The 16,763-nt window shown below is 34.4% G+C and overlaps 1 protein-coding gene across 5 annotated transcripts in view; it reads right to left on the reverse strand.

The window, feature by feature from the left end:
• Positions 1-3,412: 3,412 nt before the first annotated feature.
• tcf3a (transcription factor 3a) overlaps positions 3,413-16,763 on the reverse strand; it is an 82,499-nt gene continuing 69,148 nt past the window's right edge. The window contains exons 18-20 of one of the 5 annotated variants that reach the window (XR_010907659.1): positions 10,645-10,867; positions 8,711-8,830; positions 3,413-4,277 (exon numbers count right to left, since the gene is read on the reverse strand). Coding sequence is in view for 4 of the 5 variants with exons in the window: in XM_067452879.1 (XP_067308980.1) it covers positions 8,718-8,830; positions 10,638-10,867 (343 nt within the window). In the remaining variant the exon portion in view is untranslated. Of the gene's footprint in view, positions 4,278-8,710; positions 8,831-10,637; positions 10,868-16,763 lie in introns of all 5 variants that reach the window. The other 4 variants (XM_067452880.1, XM_067452879.1, XM_067452877.1 and 1 more) reach the window with 4 other exon arrangements.

Raw genomic sequence — 16,763 nt, forward strand, 5'->3', positions numbered from 1 at the left:
TGCTTTAAAAAAGAACAATAATAAATAGCTAATTTTGTTTATGACAGTAAGAAAATAAACGTAAACCGTAGGGAAAACACGTGACGCGCCTGATGTCCAGGAGGAGGCGCTCTGAGACCAAACACGTGTCAACAATTACAATTCCTTCATTTGCTTGTATCCAAATGTACCTCGTTATGATGAATTTCTCTTTGTAAGATGTTATTTAAATGCTTAAGTTTTATTAGCAAAGCTCTAGTCTAGTATATACAAGGTTATACAAGGTGTCCTTGTTTAAAGGATCATAACGCAGTTTCTGCTAGTCTCGTGTTAATCTTGAGTATCTATACAGTAGTGTTGATCCTTCATATCTCCCAAGAAGCTTTAGTTTATATTTATAAAAGACAGATACACTGAACCGATTCTTTATGAAAACAGCCGAGCTCGTGGACGCGTGCAGTGGGCGGAGCTTGAGAGAGAGAGACACACCCTGCGTCCCAATTCGCATACTATCCATCCTAAATAGTATTCGAAAATAGAATTAGTATGTCCCAAATCGTAGTATGTTGAAAAGAGTAGTCCAAAGATTCCCGGATGGTTTACTATTTCCGGTCCAAATTCACAGTATGGATCGATGGGCACTCTAACGGCTGATATTGCCCACAACCCATTGCGAGTTGGACGAGGATTCGATTAGAACTACAAACGCGGATAAAAAGCGTCAAAAAACTACAAACATGACGGCTGTGCGAGTTCGACGGTTAAGTAGAGAAGTTAAGATAAAGGGGTTTGAGTGACCAACTATCAATATTTTACCCGTCAAAAATATATTTATTCAGTGTTGTCCACATTATATTTCACCTGCAGCATTGTGAACTTTTTTAATGACACGTTTGGCCATTAACTTTTAAATGCATCCTTATATTTAAACTGCAAACACATGAGGAGAGTCTCTGACCCACAAAGACCCAACCATGGCAGATCAACGAGCGTCTTCATTTCTCTCTGATACGGTAGGAGAACTGAATGTGGAGGATTTGAACTGTGACGAATCTGACGATGATTGACAGGGCAGATAAACGGTGACGGGATGCACGTAACTAAGCGACAGAGTCCGTTAAAGATGGCGCAGTAGTATGTCCCGAAGCTTGCATACTTTTCTGCTACACACTCAAAAGTATATACCTTTTCTTCACAAAAAGAGTACATACTTTTAGGACGTAGTATAAGTAGGCGAATTGGGACGCAGCAACACACACACACACACACTATAGGTTGATGTTCAGATTATATGCACTTGCGTGTGTATGTAGGCTAATTGAACATTTTTTTTGCGTGTTATTGAAAAGTTTACATAAATTATATCTAAATCAAAATTGCTATTATAATAAATAAGCATTCTTAAAAGCCAAACGCTTTAGTCTTTAAAAAACATTTTTTATGTACAGACCTTTAATGTGGAGTAGAAACAGGGGGAGTGGCTTAACTGCATCAGAGGTGTGTCACTTTACTCACAGCTGATTGGTCCAATTTCAGGTTGAGCTCTCTAATCCAGAACATAACCTGTCCTGGAGCAGCGATAAACAAGAGCCAAACCACTTTAATGGTACCTAAAACCCAGGATTGGCACAAATTAAGCTGAAACATATCTGGCTAACCAGCTAAACTAGCTTCATGGTACAGGCCCCATGTGTAAAGCGTGTGTGTGTAGAACAGAACTCAAGCCAACAGCTCAATGTTTACAAAGAAAGTACTTTATTTGCTCAGAGGAGCAAGAATTCACTTTAACATACATCTGGAATTCTCATGTCCCTCTTCATGTGAATTTATAAAATATTCTCAAGTCGAAGCCACAAGACGTGACGTGTGAATAAAACCTGACGGACTCCAGGATGAACCGAACGCTGCAGGCACTAGTACAGGATCACTCCCCTCGCCGGAGAATGAGGAAGGCCACTCGCTCTCCTTTCAGAGTTACATTTTTGCAATACATAAACAAGAATAATTCATATAATCATCTCTCAGTGGTAAAAGACGATGTTAGTACTAATGAAGAAAACAAAACGATCTCTAGAGATAAACTCGGTACTGTGTGTTTCCCTTCGGAACGAAAACGTCTACGAATGAAACCACTAACGATGGTTTTTGCAAAGGTTTTGGGCAGGTATTGACACAAACCACAGTGATTATTTACCTTATAAACAAGTGAGAGAACGCAAAATTGGCATCTCTAATGTCTTACACAAGGAAAATCCGAAACAAAATAAAAGACTAATTATTTCCAAGCTCTCCCGATATAAAAGCTTAAACAGAAATATGAAACACAATTTGTTCCTGGCATCTAGGCTTTGCCATCTAACATTTAAAATCAACATAGATAATAACAAAAACAAGTAAACACAAACATTTAACAGAACTTTATAAAAGAAGTAAAAAAGAAAAGCTCTCGGGTCGTCCGGTAAAGACCCGTTGCGAATCCCACGATCTATTCCCGTAGATCATGAGATGAAGATGAAATCTGAGGACTGGAGACGGGACACATCACAGCCCAGCCGCTGCGTGTGTGTGTGTGTGTGTGTGCGTGTGTGTGTGGGGTTCAGTTTGAGACGGCAGAAACTGATGTTAGAAAACATGACGATATGATCCAGCGGTTTCTAATACTTCTGAAACGCAATGAGAAAAACGATGGCAGAATGAATCTCACAAAAACACGTCAGATATTTCACCACAAAAACTACATTCAAAAATTATATTAATATGTTCATCTGTTTTATTTAGGTCTGTGTGTGGGGGGGTTAAACAAATGCTGGGTTAAAAACAACCAAATCACTGGATCTGTCCATTTTCAACTCAACTTGGGTTGTTATTAACCCAGCATTTTTGTGAGTGTGAGTGTGTGTGTATGTATGTATATACACACATCTTATATTTATATACACACACGCACATATACATATTAACACACAATATATATATATATATTTGTCATTTTGTATATCTATGGCTAAAAATATCCATCAGAGTGTGTGTGTATATGTGTGTGTGTGTGTGTGTGTGTATATATATATATATATATATATATATATATATATATATATATATATATATATATATTCATTCAGATATCTCCCCCAAAAAAATTAATAAAATGTAAAAAAATAATTATTAATTATCCATCAACATTTTGTGCGTGTATATATATATATATATATATATATATATAAATATCATCAACACATTTGAATATATATGTATATATATACATATACATATATATATATGTATATATATATATATATATATATTGAATTTATATATATATAAATTTTATCTGAATAAAATTAACAAACATTTTTTTTGTTTTGTTTATTTTGTTAGTTTTATCCAGACAAAATGTATATGTATATATAGCTAAAATATCAATCAACATTTTTGTGTGTGTAATATATTTATATATATATATTTATATATAAAAAGAAAAGCAAATCAAGCTTACATTAAGGATTATGATATTTGCATTATATTTGTGCACATTTCACACTTGTATCGCAATATCTTAATGTGTCCAGAAGGTTTTCTGTAATCATTATGATTCTTAATATATATTTTACTGTAACAGTGTTTTTTAAATTTAAATCAGCATAAAGGAGACAGACAACAAAAACCCAATGTGTATAATTTACATGTTTACAATGTTTGCTATAATTAGAGTGTTTGAAGGGAAAATGCGTTTGTGAAAAAGTTGATGCAAAAAAAGTCAAAACAGGCTTAATTTCCGAGGTTTTGAGGTGAAACATGACGGTGTTTGTGGGATTCACGCATCCCAAAATGTGTATCAAATGCATTTCCTTCCAAAATCTTAAACACAAAACGGTACAAAAGAAAGTTAAACTTGAATACTACAAAAAGAAGGAATCTGTTCCCACAGCGGAGCTTGACCTCTCGTTGAAACAAAGGCTCATGGGTCGGTGTTTGTGTGTGTGTGTGTGTGTGTGTGCGCGTGTGTGTGTGTGCTATATAACAGCACACTGTAATTCTGACATCACACCATCAACAGCGGGACGGGCGCCGTCTCTTACGGGTGATTTCCACCAATGGTCCATGAGTGTGTGTGTTCGTGAGCACATACTGTGTTTGGAGCCGAGCGAGCGGCTCAGGAAGTGAACTGTGTGTATATGCGAGTCTTCCAACACATCTGTTTATAATATATAAATCAAGAATGTGTGTATGTGTGTGGACTCTGGAACAAGAACAGGAAGATAAGGCCACGTCGACGGAGAGGTTCCTTACGTCAGGATCTGTCGAGACAAAACAACAACGGCGTTAGAAACGCATTCAACATGTGAGCTGGGGCCTGTTCCACAAAGCAAGATTTACCCAGGTAAGATCGGGATAAGTTTGAGCAAACTCTGGTTTTTTGGACTCAAGAAGGTGGACTGGGTTTTATTAGTGTTCATCACCATAGTAACTTACACTGGAGCCGGTTTTATTCTGGGTTAGAGATCGCAAACCCAAACTGGACCAATCAGCTGCAAGTAAAGATGCAATTAAGCCACACCCCCAGTATCTCTCATTCCAAGTTAAAGCAGTTTATAACGAGAGGACTTTAGAAATAAAATGATGCATCTTTTGGTGCTAATTATTTATTATATTTATATTGTATGAATTTTTATCACTTATAATTCATATAAAATGTTCATATAAATATTATATTAATTGACAAGTAGCCAAATAGTAATATAAATATAATACATGCATTCATGATTCTTTTAAACAATGTGTATTTATTTGAGCTCTTTGTGAACCTATAATTATTAGGCATATTTCTTTGATTCATATCATGTATTGACAGGGTATATACAGCAATCCTTAAGTTACATTTACTACTTTTTAATACCTTTTTTACTACCTTCAGAATATTTTTTAAAACCATCACGACACTGAATTGCAAGTGTTAATCAGCGACCTTTCTATTATTTACACAGATTTTGACACGTATAACATACAAAAAAGAATAGATTTAGAATCGACACCAGGAGGAAATCTGTCATAAGTTATCATTCAGACACAGTAAAACACATCTCAACATTCACAAAGGTTGGTGAAGGAGAAGCGTTACTGCATACACATTTAATTTCAATTAATAATTGGTAATTCAGCAATTAAATTATTTAGTGGTTTTTTTTCCAACAACAAAACCTGAGCCAAATATTACATTTCTATAACTGTGATAAGTTGTTGAATTTAACACAATACTAAAATATAGTCAATCGATTAAAAACTTTAACTAGCCTAGATTAATTTTTTTCTGTGGTTATTCACAATAAAAAAAATGTTTTTGTACGTTTTTAATATATTTTTAATATAATAATTTCACAGTTAATCAAATTAATGCAGAAACAACATAAAGACATTATATTTTGAATACTTGTTTAAATGGCATATTTTTAAGAATGAAGGCCAGTATTACTGATATTAATACAGCTACTGATTTATTTATTTTTTTACATTTATTATTAGGCTTCAAAAATATAACATTTTAAATTTAAGTAAACTTAAAACAATGCTAACATAAACCCATAATAAATGTCATGTTTACTCCTGCCCTTCCTGTCTGAACAGTTAGGAAATATACAGAAATGTAATAAAGTTATCAAAGTTATATGCAGTCTGCACTGCATAAACTATAAATTAAATAATTAATCCTTATTAAAGCTACAAAAGTTATTTAGTCAAGAGCAGCGAGTCATTTTCTCTGTTCCCCTTGTTCTTTAACTTTACTGACAGGAAGCTTTATTGGCTGCGGTCCCTTTAAGAGCAGACAGACACGCGGATCTCACTGTTTACTGTCTATGGATCGCGCCTCATTCTCTCACAACTCTTTGTTCATTTTAGACTATATATATATACATCGTTTAAGATTGCTCTTATGAGGATAGTCGTTGAAGATATGCCTTAAAGCAAGTCTACAATAAAACGTAAGCCAGCCACTTCTGTTGAGCGTGCAGTATTCTGAGATGATGCCGAACGGCCGCTGAATAAGACGTCAGCATCAAACATACGCCGAGACGGAGACGAAAGATCTTTGATGTGCCCAGATATGCTAAAGCCCATATTTAAACAAACTAACGCGAACGCAGATAGAATTTCAATCAGAATAGGACACCTGATAGTCTGAAAAAATAATACCTAATTTGGAAAAAAATAATACCTCTGAGACCACATTTAACACTTTAATGGCCTTAAATTTGACCATTCTGATTTATCACTTTTTAATACTTTTTAAAACCCCGCGGACACCCTGATTGATATAGTCAGATAATCTTTAATCTGCCTTCTCAAACTTAAGTGTTTACTCCTGCCTTGTAAACATTTAATTTCAACAATTTTCTAAACGATCTTTCAATCTTCAGAAGAGAAGCGACTCAAACGGACGCTGTGATTGGCTGTTTGCCGCACGTGTCACACTTTCAGGTGCTCGCGCTTCAGAGTTGATTACTAACTCTGGATTAAACCTGAGTTGACAGAGAAAGTTTATACAGTTTTGAGAAACGGTTGAACTTGATCTAAATCAGGTTGGATTTATCTGGATTTGTCAACTCTAAACCTACTCAGAGTTTGTTGAGCTAGCTTCATGCAGAACAGTCGCCTGGATTTTTTTAGGTTTATTTATCAAAATGTTCTTTTATACATTTGTGTGATGTTCTGTATTTCAATCGTGGCTTTAACATTTTATGAGAAAACGTTTTACGAATGTTTATCCACCACATTACCTTTTATTTAAACCTAAATAAGAACGCCATTGTCAGTTAGTCTGTCAGCTGCCAGGCAGATTTGGTCGCTTTATTAAAAGTTATTGCTGTGTGCAGTGTGTAAAGGAGAATAAAAATAGTTTTACCCTCCTGCTGACTAGTGTCGTGCCTCTCTCAACCCATTCACACACAGGTGTGGTAAAAGGCGGATTCGAACCTCTGATCGATTTGCGTCAAACTTAAATGACATGTGCCTTACCTCTACACTATAGCCACGGTGACAGTCTTTACCCATTTCTGTCTTTATCCCCTTCGAACAGACGCACAGTACATCCAATAAGAAGACCCCGGCAAACAGAAAGTGTGCCCGAACGACTTATTTCATTGGAGGCAACGAGATTTGCAAGAATACTTTTCTGTTTCTTATGGGGTGTGTTTCCATAAACACCAAAGTTTGTCGTTGTGTGTTCATTCTAAGAACACACACACGTTATCTCATGTTTAGACCTTCCCACACCTACCTATTGTTCTTAACTGTCGTTTTAATTGTAATCGTTAGCATCGTATCACTTGCCAAAAAACCCCATTACTATAATGGGCTTTTAGATGGTAATGTTGGCATTTGCTACCCTTTATAATGCGTTCACACCGCACGCGAATGACGCGATTCGCGCGAGTGATTTACATGTTAAGTCAATGCAGAGACGCGAATAGGCATTCTGCGGCGCGATTCGCGCGAATGACGCGGCAATGATCACGCGAATTGAGCGTTTTGAACGCGATTCGCTCGAACCGCACGAAACACGGGAATCGCTCAAGTTGAACTTTGGCGGATACTCGCGCCGCGTTAACCAATGAGGAGCCTGCTTACTGCTGTCACGTGGTGAAGTGCCGGATGGGAAACCCATAGGGGAAACCCCGAGGCCAGAGTAATTTAAAAACACTACTGTATTGTGTAACAAAATGTACTTTTAATAGTTTTTCAGGCGAGAATGTAGTTGTTTAAAGCTCAAATATGTGATTTATTTATTAAGAGAGCTCCTATTTGAAAATTTGATCTGGTGTTTTCGGAGGTGTGAGACCCAGGCGATCACCGGAGCTCAGCGCTCATCAACCCCGGTGAGAGCAGCCTAAACTCGGCTAGTCCTTCTGCCGATAGCCGCTGCCTGACAGAACCCCCTCCCATGACGCGACTTCGCGTCTGTTGTGTAGTGAATGTCACGCGCGAATGAAGCGAATGGATTCAAATTGTTCACGCGTCCAACTTTGCGCGAATTGCGCGATTTATTCGCGTCAATCGCGTGCGGTGTGAACGCAGCATTAGTATTAAAAGTATGCGGTCCGATTTTTCCCGTTGCGTCTGTCGTTACTAGCAACCATGCAGCTTTACGGGGGTGTGGCTTATCTAAATGAGATGTAAATGAGATTGTCACTCCCAGCAGGTGAGAACAGGTGAGAACTGCAAAACTTCAGAGGCTGTTTTCTCACGTTTAAACTTTTCTAAAGGCATACATTCAGATGGCCACATGTTCTCCAAATATTATCAGATTTCCATGTGTGACACATCGTTGGAAAGCTTGGAGACTACACTTTCAGGATCTGTGAATAACTCAAAATGCCCCAGAACCGACTTGTGTCCCTACTTTCCGTGACTGGTCACATATTCGATTTTTATGAACCCAAATATTCAAATACAATATTTTGGGAAAATGCCCATCACAAACACACACACACATAACTCGACTATCAGTCAACCATAGAGAGATTCGACAATTCTGATTCGAATGTGTAAATCCTTAGTCGGGGACAGCCCTAGCCTCGTCTCCCTCTGCCATTGAATGCTACCGCAACAATACACATGCGTGGCAAATGACAACAGAAAATAATCAGTACATTATAACCGGTTATGGTCTATTACTGAACCGATACCGAATCGCCCACGTCTGCATGACTAATGTATGAAACACCTGAAGCCTCACCTGAACATTACATGTGTCCGTGTCCATCTCCACCCAGACCGGACAGCATCTGAGGCTCTCCGCTGACCTTCTCCTCCTCTCTCCTCTTCAGACACGCAGCCTTCGGGTTCAGGTTACGCTCTGAGGGACACAGGGATGGATGTGAGAGCGAGCCTTCAGGCAGATTACAGTCAGATGAAGCGCTGGACCCACTTTATATTAGGTGGCCTTAACTACAATGTACTAACATTGTAATTAATCATTTGATGCAATGGACTTATTGTGCACATACATGTTTTTACACTGTACTTACATTTTCGAAATGACCTGCATGCCATTACATCTGTAATTCATTTATGTAGTTTGTAATTACACAGCTGGCACTTCCCTTACCCCATAACCCGACCCTTAAACTTACTCACACCACCACACCTGTTAACTTTACCTGTGTCCCACCTCAATATCAGCAAAGGTGTTTTGCAATATACTAAGAACACAATAAGTACATTGTACTTACTTTTTGATGTAAGTACATAGTAGTTAAGGCCACCTAATATGAAGTGGGACCGAAGCACTTCTACACTGAGGGACCAGCAGAAACACGCAATCTACACACACACACAGGACGCTACACACACTTGTCCGGCTCAGAGCTCACTCTTATTACTGCCATGTAACAAAGGCATTTTCCATAAAATATAATGGATTTAGATTTTTTTAAGAAGTACTTGTACATCAGGTCAGATAAAAAAAGAAAACTGTGTTTATTCATTTATTTGATTACAATATTCAGTACAGATATTCTAATGACAATTACATATATTTAATTATAATTTATATATATATATATATATATATATTTAAAAATATAAACTAAAAGTTATTAGGAAAATTTAGTTACCTCATTTATAATTTAATCACACAAAAAAAAATATATAAAAAAAATTATATATATATATATATATATATATATATATATATATATATATATATATTTACTTGTCAACGTCACATGTAACTAATTGTAATGATCAAACGACTGTGTGATTTTCTATAAATAAACAAACATGTTTCCTTTTTGACTGAAATATGACAATATGCATGTTTTTGTGAGATTCAGTCCAATAACTCCTGTTGTTCCAATCACAATCAATCAGCCCAGACCTTAAAGGGTTAGTTCACCCAAAAATGATAATTCAGTCATTAATTCCTCCTGTGGTTGGACACCCGTCAGACCTCCGTTCATCTTCACACACAGATGAAGATATTAGTGTTGAAATCCGATTTCAAAACAAAGCTTCGAACTGTTATGAGTCAGTGAATCGATTCATGATTCGGATCGCGTGTCAAACTGCTGAAATCACGTGACTTTGGAAATCCGAATCATGAATCGATTCACTGATTCATAACGGTTCAAAGCTTTGCTTTGAAATCGGCCCATCACTATATAAGTCGTTATTTAGTTTTTTTGCGCACTAACTCTATTCTGGTCTCTTCATCAATGATTGTAGAGCCGCTGTAGTGAGATGGGCTTTGTAACGACGTCTTTAGTGCCTTTATGGGTCTTGAGAGAGGAAATGACATTGGTGTCAATGAAGGCCTTTCTGGGCCATCGGATTTCAACACTAATATCTTCATCTGTGTGTGAAGATGAGCGGAGGTCTGACGGCTGGCCAACCACAGGAGGAATTAATCACACAATTTACATTTTTGGGTGAACTAACCCTTTAAGCTTTACAGGAAACCGGTACGATCCAAGTGTGTAGACATCCAACTTGTGTAGATCACGTGAGGCAGAAGGTGTAAGAGACAGATTTGAGAGGTCAGCACACACACACACACACACACACAGGGGTTAGTGTAAGCGAGGAGAGATGCAGAGCTCTCAGTAGCAGCGCAGGTGTGTCTGATTCTCGGCAGGACGGTGGCGGATTAGAGCTCCTCCTACCTCGCACCTGTCTCTCCAGGCCCAGGATGACCTGCACGGCCTGCTGCAGGATGATGAGTTTAGTCTGAGCCTTGTCGCTCTTCAGGTGCATCTGACACATTCGGCCGAGCTCCCTGAAGGCTTCGTTAATGTCCCGCACGCGCACTCGCTCCCGCGCGTTATTGGCCATTCGTCGCTCGCGCTCGCGCTGCTCCTTCTCCTCCGCCGTCAGACACTCCTCCGAAACGCTGCTGCCGGGGGCGACCAGGCGCTCGTTAGTCACCTCGTTAACCCATCCCACACATTAACCAATCATGGCTTCATTAAGTGCACTTATTTTTCTCCTCATAATTCTACTTATTTTTTACTTATGAATAATATAATTCTAAATATAGTTTATAATTGAATTCTTTTAATAATAAAAATTAAATATTCATAATTACAATTTGTATAATATTTTAATACTACTTTAGATAGAATTTATCTACTTTTAGACAAAACTACTACTGTAGAATCTGATAATTACTGTCCATCAGTTCTACATGCTTCCCAAACTCTCTGGATAAATAAATAAATAAATAAATATATGATTTCGAATTATTATAATTCATATTTAGAATTATATTACATTTATATAATATTTACATATAAAATTCTAATATAATTATAATTTTTATATTTACGTTTATTCCAAATTATTATATCATAAATTATATGTATATAATAGTATATGCATGAGAAATTATTTTAATATACATTATAATATATAATTTTTACAATTCATTTTAAATTATTCAATTATATCCATTTTATTTAAAATTTTACATTCTTTTTAAAGTATTAATAAATGATACTAAATCTCATTTTTAATTAAAATCATTAAATTACAAACAATATTTAGAATTATATAATATTTAATCTAAATTGTTATATGCATTATCATTTATTTAAAACTATTAAATTATATCTAAAGCCGTATGAATTTTTTAAATATTTTAATTATAGTTTTAATATTAATATATATATATATATATATATATATATATATATATATATATATATATATATATATATATATATATATATATATATATATGTTAAGTTATAATATACATATTAAAAATATTTTTATTTACAATATTAATAATATATTATTATACAATATTAACAATATATTATTATACAATTATAAAAAGCAACAGTAATTATATATATTATAAAATTTCCACAACCTTAACATTCTTTTGCAGAACCCTAGAGTCATTACACCAAACAAATCCTGCTAAACATTAGGATTAAAGAACAGCTTTCTGCTAAATGTCAGACCAACGCTGAGACAAACAGGAAGTGCCTGATTAAAACCGCATTGAGGCCATTTAACGAGGCTTGCAGAGGCGGATCCGGCGGAGGAGGAGAGGAGAGCGGAGACGCGTTGGATCCGGGCATCTTTCTTCCATCGCGACAGGACACGCAATCTCAAACTAGACCCAGAGGGACGGGTCTCTGCGCATTAATGGGTTAGTTCACCCAAAAATGAAATGTCTGTCATTAACTCCTCCCCCTAATGTCGCTCCACACCCGTAAGACCTCCGTTCATCTTCACACACAGTTTAAGATATTTTATATTTAGTCCGAGAGCGTATGCAAGTGTATGCACACTATACTGTCCATGTCCAGAAAGGGAATAAAAACATCATCACAGTAGTCCATATGAGACATCAGTGGGTTAATTAGAGTCTCTTGAAGCATCCAAAATACATTTGGGTCCAAAAATAACAAAATCTACGACTTCGAACGGTTATGAATCAGTGAATTGATTCATGATTTGGATCGCCAATGTCTCGTGATTTCAGCCGATTGACACGCAATCTGAATCATGAATCGATTCACTGATTCATAACCGTTCTAATCTTTATTTGAGGATTGAAAACAAACCCGGAAGAGAAGCCAATGCTGAATAAAGTCGTAGTTTTTGTTATTTTTGGACCCAAATGTATTTCTGATGCTTCAAGAGACTCTAATTAACCCACTGATGTCTCATATGGACTACTGTGATGATGTTTTTATTCCCTTTCTGGACATGGACAGTATAGTGTGCATACACTTGCATACGCTCTCGGACTAAATATAAAATATCTTAAACTGTGTGTGAAGATGAACGGAGGTCTTACGGGTGTGGAACGACATTAGGGAGAGGAGTTAATGACAGACATTTCATTTTTGGGTGAACTAACCCTTTAACGTCAGTGTGTTTCAGGAGGCCTGTGGGAACTGCCACGGAGCGAAAGAGCAACAGACGAGAGGACAGCAAAATGAGAGAGATGCACCGTCTGCCAAGAACCGAACAGAAACACACACTGCCACTGAGAGAGCCAGACAGAAGACAGGATGAGGTGAATGCGACTGTCTCATCGTAAACGCATCCCGCGGCCGAGATGCATTTATGCAGCATGAGACTAAAAACCACTGCGGCCATCTGCAAAGAAAAAGGGCTGAAGAACAGATGGAGAGATGGGTAAAAAAGAAAAACAACCTGGCAAACAGAGGGTTAAACATGACATGCAAGCATTAATCAGACCGTTACAATCCGAAGCAACTAAACCGGCGAGAGGGAGACACAAAAGGACAACTCCGTCTCTTCTAATCTGCCTGCGGAGAAAGTTACGCACATGCAACAGTCTATGGAGGCCCGTTTCCGCCACTAAATAAAAAAATAACAAGAGTAAGTGCGACTGTTTATCTCACAATTCTGACTTTATATCTCTCAATTGTGAGTTTTAAAGTCAGATTTCTGAGATATAAAGCCAGATATCCGTGATAAAGACATAATTCTGATATAAAGTCATAATTGTGAGATATTAAGTCCTAATTCTGAGATATAAAGTCATAATTCTGTGATATTAAGTCATAATTCTGTGATATTAAGTCCTAATTGTGAGATATAAAGTCATAATTCTGTGATATAAAGTCCTAATTCTGAGATATAAAGTCATAATTTTGTGATATTAAGTCATAATTGTGAGATATTAAGTCATAATTGTGAGATATAAAGTCATAATTGTGAGATATAAAGTCATAATTGTGAGATATTAAGTCATAATTGTGAGATATAAAGTCATAATTGTGAGATATTAAGTCATAATTGTGAGATATAAAGTCATAATTGTGAGATATTAAGTCATAATTGTGAGATATTAAGTCATAATTGTGAGATATAAAGTCATAATTGTGAGATATTAAGTCATAATTGTGAGATATAAAGTCATAATTGTGAGATATAAAGTCATAATTGTGAGATATTAAGTCATAATTCTGAGATATAAAGTCATAATTGTGTGATATAAAGTCAGAATTGTGTGATATAAAGTCATAAATGTGAGATATAAAGTCATAATTGTGAGATATAAAGTCATAATTCTGTGATATAAAGTCATAATTGTGAGATATAAAGTCATAAATGTGAGATATAAAGTCATAATTGTGAGATATAAAGTCATAATTGTGAGATATAAAGTCATAATTGTGTGATATAAAGTCAGAATTGTGTGATATAAAGTCATAATTGTGAGATATAAAGTCATAATTCTGTGATATAAAGTCATAATTGTGAGATATAAAGTCATAATTGTGAGATATAAAGTCATAATTGTGTGATAGTCATAATTGTGAGATATAAAGTCATAATTGTGAGATATAAAGTCATAATTCTGTGATATAAAGTCAGAATTGTGAGATATAAAGTCATAAATGTGAGATATAAAGTCATAATTGTGAGATATAAAGTCATAATTGTGAGATATAAAGTCATAATTGTGAGATATAAAGTCATAATTGTGAGATATAAAGTCATAATTGTGAGATATAAAGTCATAATTCTGTGATATAAAGTCATAATTGTGAGATATAAAGTCATAATTGTGAGATATAAAGTCATAATTCTGTGATATAAAGTCATAAATGTGAGATATAAAGTCATAATTCCGAGATATAAAGTCATAATTGTGTGATATAAAGTCATAATTGTGAGATATAAAGTCATAATTCTGTGATATAAAGTCATAATTGTGAGATATAAAGTCATAATTCCGAGATATAAAGTCAGAATTGTGTGATATAAAGTCATAATTGTGAGATATAAAGTCATAATTCTGTGATATAAAGTCATAAATGTGAGATATAAAGTCATAATTCCGAGATATAAAGTCAGAATTGTGTGATATAAAGTCATAATTGTGAGATATAAAGTCATAATTCTGTGATATAAAGTCATAATTGTGAGATATAAAGTCATAATTGTGTGATAGTCATAATTGTGAGATATAAAGTCATAATTGTGAGATATAAAGTCATAATTCTGTGATATAAAGTCAGAATTGTGAGATATAAAGTCATAAATGTGAGATATAAAGTCATAATTGTGAGATATAAAGTCATAATTGTGAGATATAAAGTCATAATTGTGTGATAGTCATAATTGTGAGATATAAAGTCATAATTGTGTGATAGTCATAATTGTGAGATATAAAGTCATAATTGTGTGATATAAAGTCATAATTCTGTGATATAAAGTCAGAATTGTGAGATATAAAGTCATAAATGTGAGATATAAAGTCATAATTGTGAGATATAAAGTCATAATTGTGAGATATAAAGTCATAATTGTGAGATATAAAGTCATAATTCTGTGATATAAAGTCATAATTGTGTGATATAAAGTCATAATTGTGAGATATAAAGTCATAATTGTGTGATATAAAGTCATAATTGAGAGATATAAAGTCATAATTGTGAGATATAAAGTCATAATTGTGTGATATAAAGTCATAATTGTGAGATAAAGTCATAATTGTGAGATATAAAGTCATAAATGTGTGATATAAAGTCATAATTGTGTGATATAAAGTCATAATTGTGAGATATAAAGTCATAATTGTGAGATATAAAGTCATAATTGTGTGATATAAAGTCAGAATTGTGAGATATAAAGTCATAATTGTGTGATATAAAGTCATAATTGTGAGATATAAAGTCATAATTGTGTGATATAAAGTCATAATTGTGTGATATAAAGTCATAATTGTGTGATATAAAGTCATAATTGTGAGATATAAAGTCATAATTGTGAGATATAAAGTCATAATTGTGAGATATAAAGTCATAATTGTGAGATATAAAGTCATAATTGTGTGATATAAAGTCATAATTGTGAGATATAAAGTCATAATTGTGAGATATAAAGTCATAATTGTGAGATATAAAGTCATAATTGTGTGATATAAAGTCATAATTGTGAGATATAAAGTCATAATTGTGAGATATAAAGTCATAATTGTGTGATATAAAGTCATAATTGTCAGATATAAAGTCATAATTGTGAGATATAAAGTCATAATTGTGAGATATAAAGTCATAATTCTGTGATATAAAGTCATAATTGTGAGATATAAAGTCATAATTGTGAGATATAAAGTCATAATTGTGTGATATAAAGTCATAATTGTGAGATATAAAGTCATAATTGTGAGATATAAAGTCATAATTGTGTGATATAAAGTCATAATTGTGAGATATAAAGTCATAATTGTGAGATATAAAGTCATAATTGTGAGATATAAAGTCATAATTGTGAGATATAAAGTCAGAATTGTGAGATATAAAGTCATAATTGTGAGATATAAAGTCAGAATTGTGTGATATAAAGTCATAATTGTGAGATATAAAGTCATAATTGTGAGATATAAAGTCATAATTCTGTGATATAAAGTCATAATTGTGAGATATAAAGTCATAATTGTGAGATATAAAGTCATAATTGTGAGATATAAAGTCAGAATTCTGTGATATAAAGTCAGAATTGTGAGATATAAAGTCATAATTGTGAGATATAAAGTCATAATTGTGTGATATAAAGTCATAATTGTGAGATATAAAGTCATAATTGTGAGATATAAAGTCAGAATTGTGTGATATAAAGTCAGAATTGTGAGATATAAAGTCATAATTGTGAGATATAAAGTCAGAATTGTGTGATATAAAGTCATAATTGTGAGATATAAAGTCATAATTGTGAGATATAAAGTCATAATTGTGAGATATAAAGTCATAATTCTGTGATATAAAGTCAGAATTGTGAGATATAAAGTCATA

Source organism: Pseudorasbora parva, chromosome 9 (genome assembly GCF_024679245.1).
Source record: "Pseudorasbora parva isolate DD20220531a chromosome 9, ASM2467924v1, whole genome shotgun sequence".
Classification (NCBI taxonomy): domain Eukaryota; kingdom Metazoa; phylum Chordata; class Actinopteri; order Cypriniformes; family Gobionidae; genus Pseudorasbora; species Pseudorasbora parva.